The 20,631-nt window shown below is 52.6% G+C and overlaps 1 protein-coding gene across 1 annotated transcript; it reads right to left on the bottom strand.

The window, feature by feature from the left end:
• Positions 1-1,412: 1,412 nt before the first annotated feature.
• ZSCAN1 (zinc finger and SCAN domain containing 1) lies at positions 1,413-20,346 on the bottom strand. The gene is made up of 8 exons (XM_027619295.2): positions 20,190-20,346; positions 19,271-19,365; positions 17,079-19,134; positions 9,701-9,789; positions 3,251-3,362; positions 2,964-3,038; positions 1,936-2,731; positions 1,413-1,809 (listed from the first exon to the last, which is right to left on the bottom strand). Exons 3-8 carry the CDS (start codon positions 17,446-17,448, stop codon positions 1,413-1,415), a joined length of 1,839 nt encoding a protein of 612 aa, XP_027475096.1. The 5' UTR covers positions 17,449-19,134; positions 19,271-19,365; positions 20,190-20,346.
• Positions 20,347-20,631: the final 285 nt, after the last annotated feature.

The raw sequence follows: 20,631 nt of genomic DNA, 5'->3' as shown, positions 1-20,631 counted from the left end.
GTGGTAGGGTAAACTGAGGTGCTTGGGAGACCCCACACCTGCTCTTGGGAAATCCAGGGTGACGATAATGCCAGATTTTTATGTGACATCTATGATTTGAAAAATGTTGGCATTTAGCTAAAAAAAAAAATCATTCTGTGAATCAAAATCACGTGCTGGTCAGATTTGGTTGGACCTAAAAACCCTGCCCGAAATCCATCCAGAAAGAAAGCAGATTAATAGGTGTCAGGGGCTGAGGGAGGGGAGATGGGGAGTGACTGCTAATGGGTATGGGGAACCCATTTTGGGAGTGATGAAAATATTCCAGAATTCCAGAATACAGGGTGGTGATGGTTGCACAACGTTATGCATGTACTTAATGCCACTGAATTGTGCATTTTAAGTAGTTAAAATGGCAAGTTTTATGTTGTGTGTACTTTGTCGTGAAAAAGGAATGGGGGGACAAAAAAAAAAGAAAAAAGAAAGTTCCACATAAAAGAACCCCACGCGTGTGCCAGGCTTCCAGGGGCTGGGCGGGCCGCAAGCCTCCCGCGGAGCGCGGAAGGGCGGCCAGGTCAAAGGCACCGAGGCCGGCCTGGCGCCCCGGGGAAGGCTCCTGGAACCGGTGGCGCCGGCGAAACTCCTCTTCTGTAGCTTGCGGAGCACAGACGGCCGACCGCCGAGCTGAGCGCGGCGCTGGGGGTCGCTGTCACCCAAGGAACGCGGCCGGCGCGGCGACAGTCGGAGACGTGGCGGGTCCGGGTCGCCTGCAGGACGAGTCCGCCAGGGGTCGCTGTCACCCGGGCAACGCGGCGGCGGGGACGGCGGGTCCCGGGTCGCTCCGCGGGACGAGCCCTTCGGGGGTCACTGTCACCCGGGGTAAGCGCCAGGCGCGGCGACACCCGGGAGACGCGTCGGGGCCCGGGTCGCCCCGCAGGACGAGCCCTTCGGGGGTCACTGTCACCCGGGGAAAGCGCCAGGCGCAGCGACACCCGGGAGACGCGGCGGGGCCCGGGTCGCCTGCAGGACGAGTCCGCCAGGGGTCGCTGTCACCCGGGGAACGTGGCGGCGGGAGTGGCGGGGCCCGGTCGTTCCGCAGGACAAGCCCTTCGGGGGGTCGCTGTCACGGAGAACGCGGCGGGCGCGGCGAAACCCGGGAGACGCGGAGGGTCCCGGGTCGTCTGCAGGAAGAGCCCTTCGGGGGTCACTGTCACCCGGGGAACGCGGCGGCAGGGGTGACGGGTCCCGGGTCGCCCCCAAGGACGAGCCCTTCGGGGGGTCGCTGTCACTCGGGGAACGCGGCAGGCACAGCGACACGGGGCAGACGCAGCGGGTCCCGGGGCCCTCCGCAGGACGAGCCCTTCGGAGGTCGCTGTCACCCGGGGTAAGCGCTAGGCGCGGCGACACCCCGAGACGCGGCGGGTCCGGGTCGCCTACAGGACGAGTCCGCCAGGGGTCGCTGTCATCTGGGGAACTCGGCAGCGGGGGTGGCGGGTCCCGGGTCGTTCCGCAGGACGAGCCCTTCGGGGGTCGCTGTCACTCGGGAACGCGGCGGGGGCGCGGAGACACCCGGGGAAGGCGGCGGGTCCCGGGTCGCCCCACAGGGGGAGTCTGCCGAGGGTCGCTGTCACCCGGGGTAAGTGGCAGGCGCGGCGACGCCCGGGAGACGCGGCAGGTCCCGGGTCGCCCCGCAGGACGAGTCCGCCGGGGGTCGCTGTCACCGGGGGGGACGCGGCGGGGGTGGCGGGTCCCGGGTCGCCTGCAGGACGAGCCCTCCGAGGGTCGCTGTCGCCGGGGGGGACGCGGCGGGGGTGGCGGGTCCCGGGTCGCCTGCAGGACGAGCCCTCCGAGGGTCGCTGTCACCGGGGGGGGACGCGGCGGGGGTGGCGGGTCCCGGGTCGCCTGCAGGACGAGTCCGCCGGGGGTCGCTGTCACCCGGGGCCCGCGTCCGCTCACTGCGTGGCGTGCAGTTTCTGGTGGTCGAGGAGGTGGACCATCCAGGGGAAGGCCTTCCCGCAGACGCCGCACTCGAAGGGCCGCTCGCGGCCGGAGGGCTCCCCGCGCCGGTCTCCATCCGCATCCTGGGCGCGGGGGCCTCCATCCGCCGCTTCCAACGGGCCGGCCTCCCCTGGCCCCTCGCCCCCGCCCCGCCGGGGCCTCTTGCGCAGCGGCTGCAGCAGGTGGATCTTCCGATGCTCCTCCAGGACGGAGGCGTGCAGAAAGGCCTTGCCGCACTCGGGGCACGAGAAGGGCCCCTCTTCCAGGTGGCGCTTCTGGTGCTCGATGAAGTGGGTGACCCAGGTGAAGACCTCCCCGCACTCAACACACGCGAAGGGCCGCGCCCCTGGGGGGACTTGGGTCGCCGCCGAGCGCCCCGAGGAGGGGGCAGCAGCCGGTTGCGCCGCCTCTTCAGGGGAGGCTTTGGTGTCTTTGAGTAAGGGCAGGTGGGCATCGCTGTCCGCAGGTCTCTTTGGGGGACCGCTGCTCTGAGCACTTGGGAGGGTGGGGTCTGCAACCAGGCCGGGCTGCGGGCTCGGGTGCAGGGGCCCCTCGGGAGCAGGCCCTTGGCCTCCAGTGCCCTGAAGCACAGCGTCCCTGGGGGCAGCCCCTGCCTGCCAGGTACCCCCTTCTGCCTGGGGAGCGTCCTGGGCCAGCCTGGGGAGGGAGTGTCTGTTCCTCAGGGCTCTGTCCCCAACCTGCCCACAGGGAGGTTCATCCCAGATACTAGGCTTCAGAGGCGAGCAGCCCAGGCCTGGGGAGGGTGAGGGAAAAGGGTTAATTGTTAGCGAAGGAGCAGGGGCTGGAGGCCACACTCTGGGAATCTCCCTGCCCTCCTTCCCCCCCAGGGACTGCTGAGAAGAGCAGGCAGCCCGTAACCTGTACTCAGCAGGGCCTTAGTGCCCTCAGTCCTTTCCTTTCTTAAGATAAAGGGATAGGTGGGGTTGGGGGGCAGATCCCATGGCCCTGGGCCCCCTTGTCCTCACCTGGGCAGGCTGCTGAGGGGACCCCATGCTGCAGCATCTTCAGTCTGTCTGCCTTCATGCTAGGAGGCTGAAGCCCTGGTCAAGGGGTGGAAACGTTTGAGTGGCTGTTGTGGGGGCGGGGGGGGGGGCGCGATATCAGTCCCCACTCCTGGTGTGCACAATTTCTGGGGGAAGGTATAGAGTTCATCACCAAAGCCCCCCAACACTGCCATCAGCATAGTCAAACCCTTGCCAGACTTTAAATCGGTTCCCAGCCCTCAGGATTGCCGTAGGACCCAAACACTCACCGAGTGAGCCCAGGGTGCAGGATGCCTCGGCCCCCGCCCTGGTGTGGGGACTCCGCTGGGGCTGGGCAGGCTGCAGCCACTCGCCCTCCTGGGGGAGCCCCAGCTCCGATGCCTGGAATGGCAAACACAGTCCTGCTCAGCAACTGCCCCATGCCGCCAGGGCTTGGAGCAGCCACCAGAGAGCCATCTGCCCAGTGCCACCACAGCAGAGGGACAGTATTGCCTCCTTTCAAAACCCCAAGAATAGTAAAACTAAAGCCACCGCTCCCTCCTCCCCAAAAAGGTGCCAAAAAAAAAAAAAAAGCCACCAAACCAATAAACAGTATTTAGTAAGAGTTTATTGTGCAAATAAAAATAGTCTACGAACTGGGAGCTTTGAAATCCAAGACTGATATGAAGCCTGGAGGCTTGTACAGTGAAAATGAGGAGGTCGTTTAACCTTCTTGATGATGGTTATTACAAAGGGATTTCCAGACAGCAGGGGCTGGCTCAAAGTGATTATCTTATACCGTGTTTAGGAAGATGACAAGTTTCTTTACTGATCATCAGAGGTATTTGCACGAGGTGGCCCAGGTTATGTTTTGCTTGTTTTGCAGAACACACGAAATTAAGTCTCACTTATGCGGTAAGTGGTTTCGTCTGCTCATGGAATGTTCAAGTCTGTTCTCCATTTTGTATTTAATTTTAACACCCCAAACGCACATTCCCAGAGGACTGTTACTAGGACTGGAGACATAATTCGAGGGTCTCCCTGTGCAAAATGAAAACGCAAGGCCCCTTTGTGATGGTTAGTTCTAGGAGTCAATCAGCTAAGGGATGGCCCAATAGTTGGTAAAGTATCATTTCTCGTATCTGTGGGGGTGTCTCCAGGGAAGACTAGCTTTTGTACTGGCAGTCTGAATAAAGATCATCCTCACCAATGTGGGTGGGCATCACCCAAGCCGTTGAGGGCCCAAGTTGAACACAAAGGCAGAAGGGTGCATTTGTGCTCTCTGCTTGAGCTGGGACAGCCACCTTCAGCCCTAAGACATTGAACCCCTCCTCGATTCTTGGCCTTTGGACTCAGACTGAGACTCCTGTGGTCTTTAGACCTTTGGGCTTGAGATGAAGTTCCCTGCCCTGGAGATGGCTTTCTGGTGTCTCCAGCTTGCAGATAGCGAATCGGGGACTCCTTGGCCTCCATAATCGTGTGAGTTAGTTCCTTTTAATACATCTCTCTCTATGTCTATATAAATCCTACTGGTTTTGTTTCCGTGGAAAACCCTGAATAGTACACCCTCGCTTGAAAACCACTGATGTTCACGGCAACAGCATAGCATTAAACAGAGCACCCGGCCCTATGTGAGGACTGAGGTCAGTATCACCTGTGGGGTTCTGACCTGCCCCTAGTAGCTGCACTGTCCCTGAGAACCAAGTCCCCCAGAGGGTGATGAGCAGCAATAGGACTCCGCGTCTCACCTGTCACCAAAGCATTCCTGTCACCCATCCCACCGACAGGCACACAAATCCCACACAAAGTGGGGTCTCAGAGCTTGCTGCTGAGGAGTGAGGATCTGAAATGTACGGCCCTGGCTTTGCATCCAGGCTAGCCCTACTTGCTGTGTGGCCCTGGGCAAGGGGCTTTCCCTCTCTGGGCCTGAAGGGGATGTCTGCACAACGTGCTCAGAGCCAGGCACCTGGCAAGGGCTTGACCGGCCTCCACTGTGGTGGCTGGATCATTCAGGGTTTGTGGCTAGAGGAAGAACACAATGACACCCCTCAATACAAATGGACAATATTCAAGTGTGCTGGGAAAACAAGAAGTGAGAGTCAACCAGGAGGTCAAGCGCATGTCAGAAAGGCTTGTCTTGGGTTGGTCTCTGCTTTCTGCTGCTGTCACCCACCTCGGATACAGGTGTGGGGATTTAGGGCCCCCCAAGGACCCAGGCTAGGACTGCTAGGCACTAGGGACTGAGGGAGAGAGGGAGCTGGGGATGGGGTGCCGTGGGAGAGAATTAAGGTATGAGATTCTTCACTTTCAGGCTGGGAATATGTGGTTGGTGTGTTTGGCTGAATTATTGATTTTCTGTTTCTTACTAAATACTAGTTTTCAGTGTCAAACAAACATCTACTGAATTCTCTAACAGTCACCAGAGGGGCCGCCATCTGCAAGGGGGTAGGCAGGAGTCCCTCTCTCTTTCTGGGACCTGACCACCTAAGACCTTCAGCTGCTGAGAGTCCCGCCTCCTCCTCAGTGGCCTGAGACCATGACCATGGATGATGAGGGGTTGAGAGAAGGCTCAGGACCTGTGTGTGTGTGTGTGTGTGTGTGTGTGTGTGTATGTGGGGGGAGCATGTTAGGGCATGTTAGTTCCCCTGACTTGGAAGTGTGGGCCACCATCCAGAGACCGGTGAAGACACTGACAAACACACATGGGCCACGCACAGAATACCAGGACATTTCTGAGCCTGCTCTATAGCTCCAAACACAAAAAATGTCCCCAGAGTCCTGTTGACCGGGGCTCTGATCATTCCACGGACAGTGAGGGGCAATGAGTGGGATGTGGGGCCCAAATCTGTTGTCTAAGCAGCCAAGAAAAAGAAAATAAGAACAATGGGAAATGTGAATGCCAACCAGCTATTTACTGCTGTTGAGGGATTACTGTTAATGGTTTTAGTTGAGGCAGTTGGAGCTGGGTGTATGTCTAAAAAAAGAAGAGTCTGGATGCTTTGCCAGGAGCGTGTGGGTGTGTGTGGGGGGGAATATAATAGATGAAGGGGGTCAAAAGGTACAAACTTCCAGTTTTAAAACAAGTAAGTCCTGGGCCCATAATGTACAGCATGGAGACTATAGTTAATAATACTGTATTGTATGTTTAAAAGTTGCTAAGAGAGCAAATCTTAAAAGTTCTCATCACAAGAAAAAATATTTGTAACTTTTTGTGGTGGTAGATGTTAAATTAGATTTACTGTAGCTGATCATTTCACAAAATATATGCATATCCAATCATTGCTGTACACATGATACTAACATAATATTATACATCATTTATATCTCAATACAAAACTAAAAAAGATATAATAGATTCAGTTGAGGAAAAAGAGTCCTTGAAGCCCAGGCCCTACTTGTAGGGAGTGTGGAGATGGGGTGTGAGCATGTCTGTGATTTCCCAGGGGAGAATCCAGGATGGAAAAGGGGTTTCCATCAACACATCTGGCCATGTGTCAGGCATTGTGGCCCATCTGGGGCTGACTTCTCCACCACGTGCCAGAAACAGCCCAGGGCCCATGAAACTTTTTGGAGAAACGAGTTTCTTGCAATATGTTTTAATGTCTTTTAAAATCAGTCAGAAAAAAAAAAAAAATGAATATAGTGACTACTCCAGCCTGGAATGTATTCATCTTTGTACCAAATGGTCGTAAAATATAACTTTTACTATTTTGTGGAAGCTCATGAGTATAACTTTGATATGACTCTTATCGGACAAAAATTCTTAGGGCCCACGTAAGTCCGAATACAACCCTGGGTCCATTACTCTATTCTCTCTACTTGGGTGTATGTAGTGTGTGTTCGTTTCCCATGGCTGCTGTAACAAACCATGACAAGCTTAGTGGCCGAAAACAACACAAATTTCTCTTACAGCTCTGAAGGCCAGAAGTCTGAAATCAGTTTCTCCGGGCTAAAGTTAGTGTCTGCCAAGGCTCATTTCTTCTGAAGCCTCCAGGGGAGAGTCTGTTTCCTGGCCTTTTCTCAGCTTCTAGACACGCACATTCTCTGCCTTGTGGACCTTACTCCATCTTCACTACCTCTGTGCTCAGGTCACGGTCCTGTCTTCTGTAGTTAAACCTCCCTCTGCCTCCCTCTTATAAGGACACTTGTGATTACATTTAGAATCCAATCAGATAATCCAGGGTAATCTCCTTTTCTCAGGGTCCTACCTTAATGACACCTGCAAAAAGTCCCCTTTGCCACCTAGGGTAGCATTCCCAGGTTCCAGGGGATGGGGACATGGACATTTGGTGGGGCAAAAGGGGTTGGTGGAGGCATTTTTCAGCCTACCACATGGTGTGTGTTTGAAAAAGTTTTATAAGAAGATATTTCCTCCTGCAAGCCTAGAACAAGACAATTAAGAATAACTCCTTTCTTCTTCCCCAGCCATAGCAGGTCAGAGATAGAGATTCATGCAGGTGAATTCAAGGGTGGGGATGATCTGCTGCTGATGTCTACAGAGGTACACAGGTGTTTCTTTGGTGGGCTGAGCTCTTCTGCAGAGCACTGGGTGCATTATTCGTCTTTTGTCTCATGTTTTTGTTCAGATGTCTTTTTTCTGTTGTTACTAACTAAAGAATGAAAATGGTCTCCAGGCAGAACATAGGAGCCAGAGAAGAAACAAGATTCAGACTAGTGGGTCCTTCAAAAAACCAGGCATGCAAATCAAAAAACCTCAATATGATACTAGACCCCAGCATCATAAGAGGGGGTGGTCTCTGGGAACACAGAAAGGACTGGACTTTGGCTTAATGGGAAATACCATTTTTTAATGGTTCCTTTAACTTAATTTTTCTTAATTTTACTTCATAATATAAAATCCATTGTGTGTGTGTGTGTGTGTGTGTGTGTGTACATGTACAGGCCTGTTAATTTTAACACGTATATAGATTCGTGAAACTACCACCACAATCACGACCAGAAGGTTCCACCACCCAGAGAAACCTCCCACATGCTACCCCTGCATAGTCACATTTTCCCTCCACCCAGAACTCCTGCCTGGCAACCACTGATCTGTTCTCTGTGGCTATCATTTTGTCTTTTCAAGAATGTCATATAAATGGGATTTCATAGTATGTACCTTTTGAGATTAACTGTTTTGACAGCATGGTGCCCTTCAGATCCATCCAAGTTGTGTGTGAATCAAGAGTTTCTTCCATTATATTGCTGGGTAGTTTTCCATGGTGTGCAGGATAAATGAATGTTTATCCAATCACATGCACATGTGGGTTGTTTCCAGTTTGGGGCTATTACAAACAAAGCTGCTGTGAATATTTGTGTCCAGGTTTTTGTAGGAACATAAGTTTTCGTTTCATCTGGCTAAACACCCAGTCCCAGGAGGGGGATTGCTGGGTCATGTGTCACGTGTATACTTAACTTTGTAAGAAACAACCAAACCGTCTTCCAGATTGGTTTTACCCCTTCGCCTGCCTACCAGCAATGAAACAGTTCCAGGTTCTCCGCACCCTCGCCAGCACTTGCTGCTGCCCCTCTTTCTACTTTTAGCCATTCCAGTAGGTGTGTAGTGATACCTCATCATGGTTTTAATTTGCATTTCCCTGATGGCTAGTGATCTTCAGCATCTTTCCGTGTGCTCATTGTAACATTCCCATTTTTAAAAGGGAAGCACATGACTCCTGTTCTTTTTCTCTCTGAGCGTGGACATAGAAGACGAAAGGAAGCCAAAGATTCTTTGAGGTTGCTTGTGAATGGCGTGGAGGGGCTTGGGAGGGGAGATGGTGGTATTGGTCGTGACTGAGGGAGGCCACACGACCCCCATAGGAGAGAGAGGTAGGGTGTCTCAAGGACACCCAGACTGACAGTCGTGTGCCGGGGATGCAGGTCCTGACAGGGCCTTGGCATTGGGGGTTAACATTTGAGAGAGTGGCAAATCAGTGGGAGACAGAAGGGCCTGTGGTCTGAAGAAGGGTGAGGTCACAGAGGCCACAGGAGGTGCGAGCAAGGTGCCGTGAATCTGCCTGACGCCCGAGGGAAGGGAATGTGGTCTGGTTTTTGTTTCTTTTGTGTTTTGCCTGTTATCAAATCGACATCGTCTGGCCCCCACTGTTTCAATCACTGTAGTCCCTGCTGGGGGCCTGTCCCCATCACTCCATGAGCTCCAGCCACACCAAGTTTCCCTTGGTCCCTGACATACACCATGGTCCCCTCTCACTTGGGGCCTTTGCAAGAATAGATCTTGCTGTCGGGGATGCCCTCTTGGAGTCTTTCCCAGCCCCTCCAAGAATCCACAGGCTTCTCGGGTTCATACCCGACTACTACAGATACTATGGACGGCATCTGGGCGAGGGCACCCAAGCTCCTACGTGGCAGCACTTGGAGGGGCAGCACCAGAAATCTTTCAATATACCCAGCATGTAGTTGTGGATTATACACGAGGATGGGGACCTCAGCATCTGGCTGGTGCCTGGTAAAGAACGAGCAGAGGGCCTGCCCCCCCCGTGGAGGGGGATGAAGATGGTCTGCAGCAGAGCACAACCTAGTAGCTGTATTTTGCCCAGCACTGAGCTACAGCAAGTTTTGGGATTTGTGGCACAGGTTAGAGGTGTGGAGTTCAGGCTTCCTGGGAGTGTTGGGACAGCCTTGCACAGAGCTTGGGTGGGATGTCCTTCAGCCTGTCACAGCAGTGATGCTCATGGTGCCCCAGGAATGTAGGAGCATGGAGCCAGGGGCCCTGGGCTCACCTGGGATGGGTCTTTCTGGGACCTCGGGCTCTTCCCGTCTTCCTCCTCGCTGATGCTCTTATCCTGGTGGTCGTTGAGAGATACCAGAACTGGGCGGGAGAAAGGGATGGTGAGAGGCCTGCGTGACCCAGAGCCCCTAAATCCCCATATTTCCTGCACTGGGGGGGGGGCAACCAATCCCATGAGCATCTCTGAAGACCCCAGGGAGGCCAGGGCAAGAGCAATATATGCCACTGCCTTTATCCTTCCAACAAGCTTCTACCTACAGCCCCACCCCCTGCTCCAGACCTTTCTAGGGCTGCCAGTCATGAGGCCCCAGTGACATGAGAAGCAGCTGAGGACGGGTCTTCTCACCCAACACTCCATGCCCGTGTGTGCCCCTGAGAGGCCCATGAGGACATTTCCTGCAGTACTGACTAACATGGAAAGCCTGGACGGGGGCCTCATCCCACAACTGGAACCCTACTGAGGTAGAATGTAGTCAGGTAGCAAAGATAGTTGAAGCAGGGGCCCATGGATCTACCACAAAACACATTGTAGGGGGACAAAAACCAGGGCAGGATAACGGTTATGGAAGGACACCATTTATAGGTTTAGGACACGGGAAACAGAGCCATACACTGTTATGGATACAAAATAAGAAGAAGAAGTACAAACATGCACATGCAATGAGAAACTCAAGGCCTTGCCCCGCTCTGGGACAGGCAGGGTGAGCAGGGCAAGAGGAATGTGGAGGAGACCTGCACTGTGGACCTAGTGAACTCCACAATGTGTCATTTCTTTAAATAACAACCTAAGCTGCCTTTCAGGAGGTTAGGCTCTGAGATGGCTTCATGGCCGTTACATGGGTGTTCACTATAGTACTTTTCATACAGTTTTGTAGGCTGAAAATGTGTTCTATAAAAAGCAAACAGTTGCTTTGGAAGGCAATTTGGCAGTTCCTCAAAAAGTTATACATAGAGTTACCATATGACCCCATACTTCCCCTCCTTAGGTGTGTTCCCAAGAGAAATGAAAACATGTCCACACAAATAGCTGTATGTGAATGTTCATAGCAGCATTGTTCATCATAGCCAAAAAGTAGAAACAACCCAAATGTCCATCAAATGATGAATGAAGAAACAGTGTATATCCATCCCATGGAATATTATTCAGCCATAAAAAGAATGAAGTACTGATATATTTTACAACATGGATGAACCCTGGAAACCTTATGCTAAGTAAAAGAAGCCAGACACAAAGGGCCACATATTATATGATTTCATTTATATGAAATGTACAGAACAGGCAAATCCATAAAGACAAAAAAGTAGATTAGTGATGGCCAGGGCCTGGGGGGAGAGAAGAATGGGGAGTGACTGCTAATGATCTGAGGTTTCCTTTTGGGGTGAATAAGATGTCCTGAAATTAGATGGTGATGATGGTTGCACAACTCTGTAAAAATACTCAAAATCACTGAATTGCATTTTTTTTAAATGGGTGAATTATTTGGTATGGGAATTATGTTTCAATAACATTATTTTTAAAAAGCAAACAGAAAGTTTGCTTTGCCAAATGGCAAAGCATTGCCAAAACGTCGCAGAATAGGGAGCTCCCAAAATCAGTCCCTCCCCTGAAGCAACAATTAAGCCAGCAAAAGCTTTCAGAGTTAACTTTTTGGGAACTTGAATCTGATTTAAAACAAAACAAAACAAAACAAGGATGAGGGAATGCTTAATAGAAAGAATCTATTAAATTTCAACTAGAAGGTGTTATGGCATTTTTACTTACCCGCCTACCAACCCCATGCTGCAGCTAGGAGGGGCTGTGTGAATGGCAGTCCATGTTATTGGTGTGGCTTCCTGAAGCCACAGGGGACAGGACAGATCTTGTTCCCAAAGCATTGCATTTGTATGTTTGTCTGGTGACCTGTCTGGTGACTCCCTGAAGGATTAGTTCAGGGGTTTACCTTCGTTATGCCCTCTCAGAACCCTCAGGACTGGAGTGGCCTCCTGAACAGCATTTGTCAAAAGCATTTGAAGGCATATACTAGCCACAACCACCTGTAGCAGGGATGACAGATGGAGCAAACAGCAGAGAGACCAAAAAAGCCTAGGAAACTACAGGCTGGAGAAAGAGGTACATGTGGGAATAAAGGCTTTACCAGAGAGTCTAGCAGGCCATGCATATGATCAGGACTAAACACATGGTAGAAAACATGAGAAGATCCCAAGCCTTCATCTCTGATTGATCTTTAGGCCCCATGTAACCAGGAAGTCAAGGCTCAGGAGAGTTGTAAATGGAGAAACTAAGCATTGAAGGAGTACCTCAACTCAGAGCCTACCTAACAAAAACCAGGAGGGTTTTGTTTTGTTAGCTCCTACAAAAACCAGGAGGGTTTTGTTTTGTTAGCTCCAGTCATTTAAGGAAATTTCTGTCACATTTCTGGCCAAACACTAAATTAACGAAACAGAAACTTTAGTGAGCACACACAATAAAGAATGTAGCATTTACAAAAATAGTTTAGAAAAGTTTCCAAAATAGGGCACCTGAGTGGCTCAGTCAGTCAAGGATTTGCCTTTGGCCCAGGTCATGATCCCAAGGTCCTGGGATTAAGCCCTGCATCAGGCTCCCAACAACACCTGGGGAGGGAAGAGAATCTGATCTCCAGAGTTATCACATTATATTATCAAATATTGAAAATGCCCAGTTCCCAACAACAAATTAAGAAGCATGCAAAGACCCAAGAAAGTATATCTCATTCACAGGAATAAAAAGAAATTAGCAGAAACTGTCCCTGAAGAAGCCCAGACATTGGACTTACTAGACAAAGATTTTAAATCAACTGTCTTAAATACCCTCAAAGAGCTAAAGGAATCCATGAACAAAGAACTATCAAAAATCAGGAGAATGATGTTCTCAGCAAATAAAGGATATCAATAAGGAGAAATTATATAAAGGAGCTGAACAGAAATTCTGGAGCAGAGAAGTACAATCACTAAAATGAAAAATTTGCTAGGGGGATTCAACCTCAGATTTAAGCTGGCAGAGAAAAGGACCAGTAAACTTGAAGATAGATCGATTAAAATTGTACAGTCTGAGGAGCAGAAGAAGAATGAACAGGGACTGAGGGACTCGTGGGACGCCATAAAACATACTAACAGACACATAACAGGAGTCCTAAAGGAAGACAGAGAGACAAAATAGTTGAAAAAACAATGGCGGGAAACTTCCTAAAATAGATAAAATACTCGAATCTGTACATTCAAAGAAGCTGAACAAACTCCAAATAGGATAAACTCAAAGAGATCCACACTGAGACACACTATAATCAAACTGTTATGTGGTTCAATACATCAAAATCAAGCTATATAATGCACCATATTAGTAGACCACATGATCATCTCAGTTGATGCAGAAAAAGCATTTGATATAATCCAGTACCCTCTAATGATAAAAACATCGTAATTATGAGGGAATGAAAGCTTCCCCCCAATCAAGAACAAGGCAAGGATGTTTGCTGTTACCACTTCTATTCAACATTGTACTGGAAGTTCTAGCCAGAGCAATTAGGCAAGAAAAGGGGGGAAAAGTCATCTAAATTGGAAAGGAAGGGGCACCTGGCTGGCTCAGTCAATAGAGCATGCAACTCTTGATCTCAGGGTTGTGAGTTCAAGCCCCACATTGGGGGTAGAGATTACTTAAAAATAAAATCTCTTAGGGCACCTGGGTGGCTCAGTCATTAAGTGTCTGCCTTTGGCTCAGGTCATGATCCCAGGGTCCTGGGATCGAGCCCCACATCAGGCTCCCTGCTCAGCGGGAAGCCTGCTTCTCCCTCTCCCACTCCCCCTGCTTGTAATCCCTCTCTTGCTGTCTCTCTCTGTCAAATAAATAAAAAAATCTTAAAAAAATAAAAATAAAATAAAATCTCTTAAAAAATAAATACATTGGAAAGGAAGAAGAAAAACTATCTCTATTCACAGATGGCAAGAGCTAATAAGTGAATTCAGCAAAGTTACAGGATACAATATCAACATATAAAAATTAGTTGTTTCTATAAAACATCAATGAACAACCCAAAAAGGAAACTCAGAAGATTTCATGTGCAACAAAAAGAATCAATTCTACTTATAGAATCAAAAAGAATAAAATACTTAGGAATAAATTTAGCCTGGGAGATACAAGACTTCTACACTGAAAACTGGAAAACTACTACTGAAAGGAATTAAAGAAAATCTAAATAAGTAACATCATTATTAATTATTATTATTAATAAACACATGGATTGGAAGACTTAATACCGTTAAGATGGCAACACTACTTAGTGATCTACAGGTCCAATGCAATACCTATCAAAACCCCAACAGTCTTTTTTTCTTCTTTTTGCAGAAATGGAAAAGTTGCTTCTAAAATGTATATGAAATTCCGAGGGACCCAGAATAGCCAAAACGGTCCTAAAATAGGACAGTGTTGGAAGACACATATCTCCTGATTTCAAAAAAACTTACTACAGAGGTACAGTGCTGGCATAAAGTTGGACATAGAATTGAAAGGAATTGAGAGTCCAGAACTAAGCCCACATATCTTTGGCCAATTGGTTTTTCACAAATGTACCAGAACCATTCAGTAGGGGAAAGAAGAGTCTTTTCAACAGTGGTGCTGGGACAACTGGTAATCCACATGCAAAAGAACAAAGTTGGACCCTTACTTTGTACAGTATACCCAACAGTGCCTGCTACTTGCCAAATGCCCATCCTTGGTTCTTCCTGCTGTTTCTGTTCACCCGCACCTCCCCCTCCTGTATTGGCTTGCACCCACTAAGTGTCTGGTACTGTCCACTGTCCAGAAACCACCTGAAGGTGCATGCAGAGCCCTTGATCTCACGAAGCTCACATAAACTAGGACAGAGAACAGACACACAGGGAAAGGATAAACCCTATAAAGTCACAGAGAGGTGAGGACCCTTGAGAACATGAGTGAGGTCCTGCGTGGTAGCCTCTCAGAGGGATGGATGTCTGAGCCAGGCCTAGATGATGAGCTGGCTACCCCTGGATCCAGTGAGAGTCAAGGCTTCAGGGCTATTATAGGGAGGTGAGGCCCTAAAGGCAGATGATCAAGGCACACAGCCAGGACAGGGATCTGGGGTCAGCCCCACTGCCGGGCTGACATGGGAGGAGCTGATCACTCCCTCTGCTGCTGTGTGGACAGAGGGTAGGATGATGGGTGTGGGGAGAGCACGGAGCTGGGCCTGACATTAAACTTTTGATTGCTGAGGCATCCATTTCAGAGACCTCCATCTGGAATAAACATATTTGCAGCTGTATGACAAAGCTACTAGCAAAAAACCAGATAAGGAATTGGGCTGCCCCCACTCATGGAGGTCCCTCATTCAGAAGGCCTTGGGTGGTCTCGATAACTGACAGTTTGGGTGACTCACTTCCCCCTACTCACATCCTAATTCCCACTCTTCTGCTTTAAATTAGCCAGTAAAGACTATACCTCTGAGACCCTAGACAGCCTCCCCCCAATAAAGGCAGGGCCCCAGGTGCAGGCTCTCTCTCCCAATGCTCTCCCTCTTGTGCCCGAGAGCATCAATATCAATAAATAGGCTGTAATGGGCATGACACTCCTCTGCATCCAGGTGTACCGCTGGGCCAGAGGGAGGGATACACACCATGGACTAAGGTGGGGAGAGACTTGTTCTGTTATTTTTCCAGACACCAGGCATCAGGGACTTCACATGGAAATATTGAGTCTCTCTTCACCCTGCACTTGAACCACGGTGACTGGAGAGGGCCACCCACAGGAAAGAGGAGAGCCAGGCTCCTGCTGGATTCCATCTGGGCTTCAGGCACCCCACCCGCAGCCCTGCCCCAGCCAGCCCCTAGGCTCCCTTCCCTCAGTGCACATCTCATCCTGCCCCTTCCCATTCTACACCCGCTGCCGCGAGCTTCCTTTCCCAAGGAATAAAGCCCAATCTTGAGGCAGATGCCTCCTGCCTGTGTCCCTGGGGACTTCCAGGCATTCACATGCAGGTAGAGATGCCTTATCAGGCCCGGCCACCTGCTACTCCAACTACCTCCCTGTCCATAGGACCACAACCTGGCCCCATGCAAAATATGTACGCGACCCCCTTGCTGAAAAATGATAGGGAACCTCAAGATGGTGACAGCAAAGCATTAACACCAGCCTGGGCCTCCTAAGCTTGAGGCCCTGGGGGCTGTATGGGTCCACCTAGGGCCAGACACAAAAGCTTTCTGGCCCCTTGGTTCCTGGAACAGTGAGTTCCAAGGGCCACTTTATCTGCCTTGCACGTCTTCATGATTCCACAGGAACCTGGGAACAAGACTCCATGACGCCAATCAGTGCCTTCCAACTTGGACCATGCTCTTGCCTCTGCAAAATGCGACATGCAAAACCTTCCCGAGCATGTTAGCCTGCTTCCTGCGGGCAGTGTGGAGACCTGGGAACCCTGTTTTCTGTAGATTTCAAGGTTTTTCTGAACCTAGGGCCTGAAGATACCCTGATCACAGCACCTGTGCCAGGCCCTGAGGGTTGACCGCCTCCAGATGTGATGGGGTCTGCACTTCTGTTGACATTACTAGGAAAGAGGGAGCCCCATTCCTCGGAACTGGGGCTTGGGAGGATGGCAATTCTACACAGGGTCACAGGGACAAAGCCCCTGCAGGGGAAAGGGGAGCTGAGGGAGAGAGGGGGTGTTCAGATTCATCTGCAGACCTTGCAGCTACCTGAGACCCCTCTGTCTGCTGAGCTCTTTCCAACACTCGTTCTGTGACAACTGTGGACCTAGGCGTCAGTCTCCATAATCAGCTGTTGGGCCTCTGGGACGGGTCTGCGCCCCATGGACTGGACGCAGGGGAGGACTAGTAACCTCCGGGACCCCCGGACAGGACTGGGGTAGGGGGTGGGGGGGCATGGTTCACAGCACCTCGTGTGAGCTGAGACCCGGGGTCCTCCTGAGGGAGAGCAGACAGATGCAAAGCCACAGGCCAGATGGACACATGGTAAAATGGAGAAATCCTCAATTACCGACTGAGCGAGAGAAGTGAGGCAGACAGAGGCGTGCAGCACAATGACATTTATGTAAAACAAAGAAAAACACAGGTGTGTGATAGGACAATGTGCACTGGCAGGACATGTGCAGGCAGGGGGTTTGCTCGGATGGCCTGGGGCGCTGCTGGTCGGGAGAGGGAACGGGACAGGAGCCGGTGGGGGGTGGGTGGGAGCAGTGCTGGGCGGATGCGACACTCTGAGTCCGAAAGGAAAAAGAAGCGCGATCCTTGGGCACCGGGCCACGGAGACATTGGCCAGAACCCAAACCCGGCACCTGCTCCCCCCGGCAGCCACTCGCTCTTAGGGATGAGGCCCGTCCCCTCACCTTCCTGCTGCGACATCTGTGTGAGGTCCTCCACCAGGGTAGCGGCCTCCCTGCAGGTTCGGGGACCCTGCGACTGCACCCAGGTCCTCATCTTGCTGGGCAGCGCGCCCAGGAACTGCTCCAGCACCAGCAGCTCCAGCATCTGCTCCTTGGAGTGCGCCTCGGGCCGCAGCCACTGACGGCACAGCATCCAGAGCTGACCCAGTGCACGGTGTGGCCCGCCTGCCACGCGGTACTGGAACTGTCGGAAACGCAGGCGCCAGGCCTCAGTATCCCCAGGGCTGGCCGGCTGAGGAGCCCCGTCCTGCTCCCCCAGGGCCGGGGTCTGGGGATTCCTGGGGGAGGCGAGGGCTTTGGCCAACGGGAGCATCTCTCTGGCCTCAAGGGGCAAGCAGGCTGGATCCCAGGACAGTCCCAGCAGCTCCAGACAAACCCAGGTGGCAGCAGGCGGATGCAGTCAGCAGTCGGGGGCCTGCAGAGAGGGGCAGGCGCAAAGTGGCCACATCAGAGGGTGGCCACCACCTTGCTCAGGACTCCCCTCACTCCCCCCCTCCTTGCCCTGACCTCTAGTTCCCAAGGAACTGACCTGAGCCCTCCCCATCTCATTCTGACCTAATCTCCTTCCATATGACCCTCATGGGTTACATCGTGTTGAAAACAAGGCACTGGTCACCCCGGGACCTTTGTACCTGCTGTTCCCACCCACACGACTCTCATGTTCATCCCAGCCCACCTGTCGCCACCGCAGGATGTCACCATGCGCTGGCTCACGCCATCACCCTTTTCTCATCTTCATTGTGCTGTCTTCACGAATCTTACCTCATTGTGAACATATCTCATTTCCTTAACTTAGCATACATCTGCCTCCTTCACTCATTTAGTCATTCAACACATGGTTTACTGAGCCTCTAGGAGAACTGGATTCCTGCCCTGGGAGTAGCCAGCACTGCCCCCCAGAACTTCCTGCGGGGTTGGAAATGGTCTCCATCTGTGCCATCCCGCATGGTAGCCACCAGCTAGTATGTGGCTCCTGAGCACTTGAAATAAGGAACTGGACTTTAAATTCCCTTTAAATGGAAACAGCCAGATATGCCATGTAATAGCACAACAGAGGCCTCCTGCCCTGCCTCTGCTGTCTTGCCTTTTTTACTAAGTTAAGGCTGAGGGAGGAGGCGGTGAGGAGGACAAGGGGGGAAAGAGACTTTAAAAACAGAGGGAAAGTGGGAAGGGCAGTGAAAAAATAGCATTTTGTGCATTTTCCAAGCTTCCCATAGTGAACATATAACTGAAGAAAACAAAGTTGTAAAAATAAAAATGAGATTTTTTTTTTTTTTTAAACACTTGTCCCGTGTGCTGATCCAATGGTCAAAGTACAAACTGGCACGACCTTTCTGGAAAGCACTATGGCAGCTTGTATATCAAGACCATTCTGGAAGTTCGCATGCTGTGGAATTTATCTGAAATTGGGACAAAGATTTAGGCACCAAGAATCACAACAAAAGTGCCCAACAGTCCAGCCTGGTGAGATCAACTACCCTCCCATCACAGGGCGGAGAATTTACGACTGCAAAACGCACGGGAACATAACATGCTCAAGGGAAGCAGACGTGACATACAGATGATATGAGGTACAGGGGAAAGTGGGATGTAAAATGATGTATGAGGGTCCCAAAAAGGGCCGCTGGGAAAGGCCCAAGGGCGGCCAGCCAAATGCTATGTTCTTCATACTTCCTTAATCTCCCCCAAATGGTATATTGATGTTTGACCTTCATCATGAAGAAAAAAAAAAAAAGAACAAAAACATTTAGGAAGGATTTTTAATGACATGGGAAATGCTTATGACAAGTGAAAAGTGGAGGAGTATTCCATGTGACTTTTTCCTTCTTGATCCTCTGGAGCACTTTTCATGAGCACGTGTGTGGGTTTTACAATCAGGAAGGAGAGGTGTACAAACGCAGGGAGGGCGACTCACGAGGGCTGTGCCCTGCCAGCCGTCTTCGAGCCTGCTTCTTGCCGCCGCCGCAGCCTGACTGCGCGTTTACAACCTCCGTCACCCCTGCTGAGACCACAGGCAAAAACACTCTTATGCTGTAGTAACACTTTCATATGTGTATTTTTGAAAAAGAAAAAGGGCCCGTCTCGCAGCTTCACAGGTTCAAGCAGTGCTTCTGCTCTGGGATCTCGGACCTTACCCTTCTCTCCGGTGGCAGGGAAGTGCGCCCCGGGCAGATTCTCCAGGGCGAAGAACCGCAGCCCCTCAGCACCCTCCAGGGTCCTGGGATGGAGTCTACGTAGGGAGAAGCGGAGTTGGTGGGGGATCGGGAGGGGGCAAAGCGGGGCTCCTCGCCGACAGCACCTAAGGCCTACGGGCGCGTGTCTGCGGCCCGTGGGGGGGTGGTGACCTCACGCGGGGGTCTGGGACCAACGGGAGACCCGGGCTGAGCAGAGGCCCTGGAAGAAGCGGGGGTCTTACACTGATGTGGGGGCGGGGCTTGAGGTCTGCACGGGGAGTACCGCGGCCCTGGGGTCTTGGAGGTCCACTCTGAGGGTAACCTGGATTGATGCTAGGGGGTCTCCGAGTGTCACTCGCAGGGCTCAGAGCCACATGGACAGGCCAGGCTTACCTGCGGTGGGCACCGAGATCTGCCGCTGACAGTGTCAGCTTCTGGGCGGCTGGCTGGTGGGGGTTGGGAGGGCTTGGGCCGGGCCGAGTGGGGTCCGGAGTGGACAAACGCGGGTGGAGGGGCTCTCCGCCCCGGCTGATGGGGAGGGGAGACGCGACCTGGGCCGGGGCTGGGCGCAACGGCGCGCCCCGGCCCCCTGCCCGCCTCCACCTCGCACCGCCCCCCCCCCCGGGGCCCGCGAGGCGCGCCCGTCTCCCTCATCCCCCGGGCCCCGCGACGGCTTCCCCGGCCCGGCTCGGCCCCGCCGCCGGCCTCGGGCTGCGCCTCCCGCCCGAGCTCGGACTCGTCTCCACCCGCGCTTCCTCTAACGCGACCCCGGCCAGCGCCCGCCGACTCCGGCCCCTTCCCGCGGGCAGGCAGCCCGGCGGGCGCACTGACGGACGAGGGACAGGCGGCGGGACGGCCGGACGGGCCGCGGCGGACTCACCGCGCGCGGGCTCCGCTCCGGCCAGGGCCGCTCCGTCATGGCGGCGCCTCGGCTTCCGAGCGAGCCGAGCCGCCGCCGCGCGGACTACAACTCCCAGAACCCCGCGCGCCGCGGGCGGCCGCCATTGGCCCGGAGAGGCGCGCAGAGTCGTCCCCGAGCGTCCCCCGCCGCGGGACTCCCCGGCGGGGGACGGGGTAGTAACGCGCTGGGCTGCGCGGGCCAATCGGAAGCCGCCTGGAACGGGCTTCTTCGCCCCCGCGGTGCCCCAGAGTTACCCAGGACGTATCCGGTCGCCATGGCAACGGGGCACGCCGCGTCTGAGTGAGGTGAGGGCGGGGGGTGGGTAGGAGGATGGGCGGGGCTGCCTGAGCGAGGCGGTTAGGCGCTCTCACGGCTGTGTCCAGGCGGGACGGCGAGCCAGAGATTCCGTTTCCTCAACGTG

This window comes from Zalophus californianus, chromosome 17 (assembly GCF_009762305.2).
Source record: "Zalophus californianus isolate mZalCal1 chromosome 17, mZalCal1.pri.v2, whole genome shotgun sequence".
NCBI lineage: Eukaryota > Metazoa > Chordata > Mammalia > Carnivora > Otariidae > Zalophus > Zalophus californianus.
Note: the sequence above shows the minus strand (reverse complement) of the source record. Positions and strands in the feature narration are given on the sequence as shown.

Coding starts and splice junctions, on each gene's coding strand:
- ZSCAN1 (XM_027619295.2), bottom strand. CDS start 17,448: ATGCTCCCGTTGGCCAAAGCCCTCGCCTCCCCCAGGAATCCCCAGACC. Junction 3,363..9,700: donor CCCAGAAAGACCCATCCCAG/GTGAGCCCAGGG, acceptor TTGCCATTCCAG/GCATCGGAGCTGGGGCTCCC. Junction 1,810..1,935: donor CAGAAACTGCACGCCACGCA/GTGAGCGGACGC, acceptor CTCGTCCTGCAG/GCGACCCGGGACCCGCCACC.